This window comes from Sprattus sprattus, assembly GCF_963457725.1.
Source record: "Sprattus sprattus genome assembly, chromosome: 13".
Taxonomy (NCBI): domain Eukaryota; kingdom Metazoa; phylum Chordata; class Actinopteri; order Clupeiformes; family Clupeidae; genus Sprattus; species Sprattus sprattus.
Genome location: NC_137911.1, coordinates 31,080,864 through 31,086,878, shown reverse-complemented (window position 1 = coordinate 31,086,878; position 6,015 = coordinate 31,080,864). Strand labels below are relative to the sequence as shown.

The following is a 6,015-nucleotide window of genomic DNA, read 5'->3' as shown; positions in this document are numbered from 1 at the left end:
TTTTTTTTCAGGAGAAATTGGTTCCTCGGCGTTCAAAGAAAGCCGGGGGATGGCTGCGGAGAGAAGCGACCCCAGGGGCGCGCCGGGGCTGATTGAAAAATAAGTTAATTTCAAGCCCAATCGATGGTGGACAGGCGGGCAAATATCACGGGAAATTAAACGAGCCGTACCCGAGGGAGCGCCGCTATTGACCCGTGCTAATAAATTCAATGTAGTTATTTCGTTTGAACTCCCTGCATCTCGGCCATGGTCTCCCACAGGAAGGGAACAGGTTCGTCTGATTTAACTAATTATACTCGATGAGAAAATTGGATGTTAATTTTACTTAGGATTGGAACACGCTTATTTATTTATTTATTTCAACCTATTATTTATTCGCCACATAGCACCATAATGAGAGTGAAATTAAAAGGCTCGCCGGCAGATGGATGGTTCGGGTCACACCGTAATTTTCTCCCGTCTTGATTGCTTGATTAGGTCGTTAGCGCCTCCTTCGCAGACCAAATTGTTTAACATCCAACTGTAGTTGATGAGAGATAATCTGGCCAGGCGGGGGACGGTGAGAGAGACGGATCTATTTGGCCAGATATGCGCCGCTTGCATGCCAGCGAAGACTGATCGATCCATGCAGCTTCAACTGACAGCATCAAGGAGCTCACTAACTCACAAAAGGAGTGTGCGAGGATTTTTAATTCCTATCCTCTGTCCATTTTGTATTCATCATTCGATCAGGGGAGAGATGCCACCTTAAAAGTAGGCTACAGACTGATCGAGTAATTTAGGTTGGTTTCACATCACAAAACCCGCGATATGATGATGTCTCTTTCATTTCAGTTTATCGGCCAAGCCCTTTACACAGTTCAAAGGACATAGGCTACTCAGCGTGTAGACGTTTCACTGATGTCAAACGGTCGGTGGGCATCAGGCAGTTATATATAAAAAAAAACGATTCAAACATCTGGTAAGATTATTCGCCAGGAATTAGAATGTTTTGCATTTGATGATCTAAACGAATATATTTTCATGAAAACCACCTGCTGTGCCATGCTGCGTAAAACAATTGTATTATATTTTACACAGACCCATATTTAAGCCACCAAAACAAACACCCGTTTTTATTTAGCCATGCCTGCAACTCCCTTTCTGATATTTTATAACAAAAGGCCTTTTAAAAATGAGTGAGAATAATCTGTTTTACTCGAAATACTGTGCCACGTTCAGTCATGGGAATTATTTTTATTTATTTATTTATTTTTAACTTTTTCCACTTTACTAAAATAAAATATTACCATCAATACATTCACGCGTGTGCCATTTAGTTGTTTATTTATTATTGAGTGTGTAGCAAAAATAATTAGACGGAACAGATACAGTAATGGCGGCAAAAGCTCACCTGAATTCGGTCCTCTGGAAGCTCCGTCTTCATGGCGAGCATCTCACGCGCATACACGTCGGGGTAGTGCGCCTCGTTAAAGGCCTTCTCCAACTCTTCCAGCTGGTACGACGTAAAGATCGTTCTGCAAAAGAGTAAAATACCCCGCTAAACTTGGCGCTCTTGATAAATATATTGCGGTTAAATAATAGCATATATTAATGAAAAAAAATCAACCTAGACGATGCAGAAGGGAGATTGAAATTCAAACATTCAAAGATGTCAGCAGTGAGAGTAATACGATTACGTCAAGCGCTCCGATGCAGCATTCCCTTGCTCAGTCCCTCACCCCAAGCAGGCGATTTAAAAAAAAAAGTATCTTCATCTTTCAGAAAGACTTAAAGCAATCTCAGCAGACCAACACATTGCTAAATGAAACCTTTCCATCTTGGAATCGAATACATTAATCGTATATTTTGAGAAGAGCTATACCCTACTTTGCCACGCACAACATCCAACTTAGCCTCTTAAGGCACGGAGCAACAGGATTAGGAGGAGACAGTGAACTTGATGAAATCCGCCATCCTGGCCTCATCGCCTCCTGCACTACTCCTTGTCAGGAGGCCAATACTGACCAAACACAGCAAATGGATTGATAAGAAATATAAAAAAATAATGTCCTACAACCTCGTAAATAATTGGCTATTAGTGAAATGTAGGCTATTACAAAGCCTGATGGAAGACCAAATCCTCTAATAGTCACCTGAAGCAGGCTAATTATTAATGCTGTTCTAACTGGCCTGTTTTTTAATAGCCTACCAAATGATTGTCGTTACTATTATTATAATAAATATTATTTATAAAACTAGAGAATTATAAATAGCCTACATAATTGGTATTAGTTTGGTAGAGGGTAAAGGCTACTATCAATACTATATTCATTTTTTCATATAAAACAACCGAAAATAGTATTGACAATTATGTAGGCTATTTATAATGTTCTAGTTTTATAAATTATATATACATATAAATAAGTATATTAATATAAATGAAATAATTTAAAACAAACATATATGAGGCAAATTCATGAGTTTAAAACAAATATTGAAATAAAAATGAGAAAAGTAGAAGCCAGACAGGCTGCCATAGAAAGGGAAAGTGATCACATTTCCGGAATGCAGTGAGCAATACCCAAGATACAAACGCCAGTGACGGCTAATTATTCTCAACTACATAAGATTAATGACTGGACACCTTTAGTTTAGGCTAATTATAAAAATATAAGCATGAACAAGTTACTTAGTGTAGGCTAATTATGAAAATTTAAATATCAAGAAAAGACAGTTTAAGAGTTAGCTAATTGTGAAGAAATAAATATCTTACATAAAACACAAAACGTTTTACGTTATTTGTAAAACTGTGAATACCATGAAAAACAAAACAGTTTCCAGGCAAATTTAGGAAACATAAATACCTTGACATACAAGGCAACTTTAGAGGCAGGCTAATTATTAAAAAAGTAAATAGGTCCAGTATGAAATATAATTACCTAGGCTACTAAATTATAAAACATATCAAATGTAGGCTATTGCAAAATATCCCTGCTGCTGGTCTCTCTATTGCCGGTTCGGAGGCCATTATTTACCGGTGTCGTCGCTTCTTCCTCTTCTTACTCTGGCTCATGGACGACTTGGAGAACTTCTTCTCACTGGAGGAGACATCCTCCGAATCTGTCAAAACACAACACACAGATATATAACCGATTTACCCACACAACACAACACACAGATATATAACCGATTAACCCACACAATAACAAAATGCCAAATATAGTTATTTCATTCTATGGCCGAAATAGGGTTTCATTTGGCATTAGAATTGAGCCTTGATAATAATAATAATAATAATAATACAACGATAACAATAATAGCAACGATAATAATACTCAAATTAATACTATTGTTATTGAAGGATGCAGGTACTGATGTTGAGAGAGCATACTGTATTGGCCTATTGGGAAGATACTGTCGCATCAGCCATGTTGTTAGTGGCCTATACACGGTTCGAATAATAGCGGCCAACATCGCCACAAGCCTCTGACATAATAAACAGAAGGGTGCAACAGTGTCACTGAACTAAAATGATACAAAATGCAACGGAATGAGTCGATTTGGTAGACTTAATCGAGTCACAGTGAACAGTGAACAGTCACATATTTTAATGCACTGTATTATGTGTGTTGTATCTTTTTGTTTTTCTCAATTTTTTTTTATAATTGTATGTCTGTTATTTTATATGGAACTTGGCGTCTGAAAGAAAGATTTATATATATATCGGCTGGTTGTTTTTGCGAATTGAATTCGCCTCCGTGTGTGTGTGTCGGCGGGTTAGCGTCCCGGGCTGCTTACCTGAGCTGGCGGATTGGCTGCAATCCAGATGCCCTACGGTCCTGCTAAGCGGCTGCAGGTGGACGCTCTGCGCGTCTGACAGGACCTCCAGAAAAGCGGGCTGGCTGTAAAACGAAGGGATGCCTCCCGGGCCAATTAATCCCATCCCGACCCCGACGCCGTGACTGTGGGCCAGCATGGACCGCGCGGCCAGCAGGTGCGCCCCCGGGGGCAGCGATTCCAGCGCGCGCCGTGGGAGCATGGACGACGGTTCTTTATTTAGACCCAGAATCTCCTGGATACCGAATCCCGTGCATCTGGGCGGCTGTGTGGCGCAGCTCTTGGACTGAAGCTGCTGTAGTAGGCCGTTATTCCCTCCGATCTCGGCGGGGCAAGCTGCTGTTTTCGATTTGTTTAAACTTTCCGTCAACACGGACCCTTCCTTTCCCGTCATGATGCCTTTGGAGGATATTCCCTTCAGTCTTCAGCACACACACACACACACACATACACACACGTCGGTCCCTTGTGCACTAGAATCCACAGTGCAATAACCCACGATCCCCGTAGAAAATCGCCCTTTTATCCAACAGGTCCATCCCAACAAGGCTCTAAACTCGCGAGCCAATCAGCGGCGAGGAGGCATTACGGAATTCCAGAGGATCACAGACGCAGCGCGCTCGCTCGCGCATGCATTATTCACGAGGAATGAATGCATTTATTCTAAAGATGGGAGGCTGAAGCGAGCCTAAATTTGACCGATTATCTACACGACGAGCCTGGAGATAAAACGGCAGCGAAAAGATCAGAGGAAGATCCGGATCCGTGGCCCCGGTCTGCGCATTTTATCTAACGAATATGGTGCTAGAAAAATACAGTCGAACAACAGAACTGGGTTGTTATGCCTTTAATAGATATCTGGCAAATGCATCAGATAATTTTAACTACAAGAAGGCTGGCTTTCGATTATATTCATCATTTACATAATTTACAGTAATTTCTAATTGTTTCATTATGTAGCCTAGATAATGGCAGGACGACTGAAATACAACATTTTGGCAGTATAATATTTCGGCAAGGCATTATGTGCGAAATTAAAATAACTACGTGACGCAGATAGTTTGTGCTCTAGTGGGAAACATTTACTGGATTCGTTATTTCTCTCTAAATGGATATCATTCGGTATCCCATCAGCCTCTTGGCCTGTATTTCTCTCTTCTCCAGATCTCCGAGATCAGAGCCAGATGCTGCAGATGAGGGTCGTCCCAGAGGCACCCCTGTCCTTCCCAAGTGACAGCTGGACGCAGCCCACTTCAGACGGCTAATCTCAAAACGCCACGCAGAAAAGATTAAACTGTGCCTCCCTCGCTCACAAACAAAGCCGCAAAACACCAGAAAACAGCAACATGGCGCTACACACACACACCGAGTCCTTAACTTTCGGCATAGGGACAGATGAAATGTCACTGTAAAAGCCAAACGAAAAAAACTCAACCGTCACCGTCTAAAGCATTTGATCTCAACACCGTTATTGTGTATCGAATTATGTCTGCAGGAGAAACTCTGGTTGTTTGAACCTTTCCCAGGAGATGAGCAGCACATTTAGATATTTTGGGCTGAAGCAGTCCGCTCGGGAGGATGCAATCATGACCTAAAACATGGGGGACTTTAGAGGCTCTCAGACATCGGCTAATTTAAAAACCTAATTGGACCTTGTGGTGATTATCCTTGGTTCTGTTCAATTTGCTGGTATAATTTAGTTAAATAGCTTTAATTCACATTAAGCAGTCTGTTAGTTATTTTTGTCTCACATATTATTCCTATAAAGCAGACTGTGGTGGTGCAACACACGCAACAATCATTCATGGTCTGTATCTTATAGTTGCGAGAAGACATTCAATGTGTTCTAGAAATGTTAATGTTAAAAAGATTTTATTTGTTTTAATTCTAGACATGAACCCCAACACGTGTGATTCCTATACTGGGTCAATGAAAAATGTTGCGAGTCCCGGACCTTGACAGCACATTAAAACAGCAAGGCGAAAATCGATAGGAGCTGAGGATGAGTCCCAATTTCACTCGCGTCTGCTCAGATGCTGCATCTCTCTCCGTCATCCTGTTTTGATACAGTGTGATCGTATAATCTCATCATCGACTCGCCTTATCCGCCAGATAAAGCTCTCTCTATTGTGACAAATCAGCTTAATTTGCCGCATGCAACAAGACCTGGCTGGATTTGAATATCAAATTTACATT

At 41.1% G+C, this 6,015-nt stretch overlaps 1 protein-coding gene across 1 annotated transcript in view; it reads right to left on the bottom strand.

Annotated features, from left to right (window-relative positions):
* vsx2 (visual system homeobox 2) overlaps positions 1-4,213 on the bottom strand; it is a gene marked incomplete at both ends in the record, with an annotated part of 10,631 nt that extends 6,418 nt beyond the window's left edge. Inside the window, 3 exons of the mRNA XM_080849656.1 lie at positions 1,394-1,517; positions 3,018-3,102; positions 3,781-4,213. Of these exons, the coding sequence (XP_080705782.1) occupies positions 1,394-1,517; positions 3,018-3,102; positions 3,781-4,213 (642 nt within the window). The remainder of the gene's footprint in view (positions 1-1,393; positions 1,518-3,017; positions 3,103-3,780) is intronic.
* Positions 4,214-6,015: the final 1,802 nt, after the last annotated feature.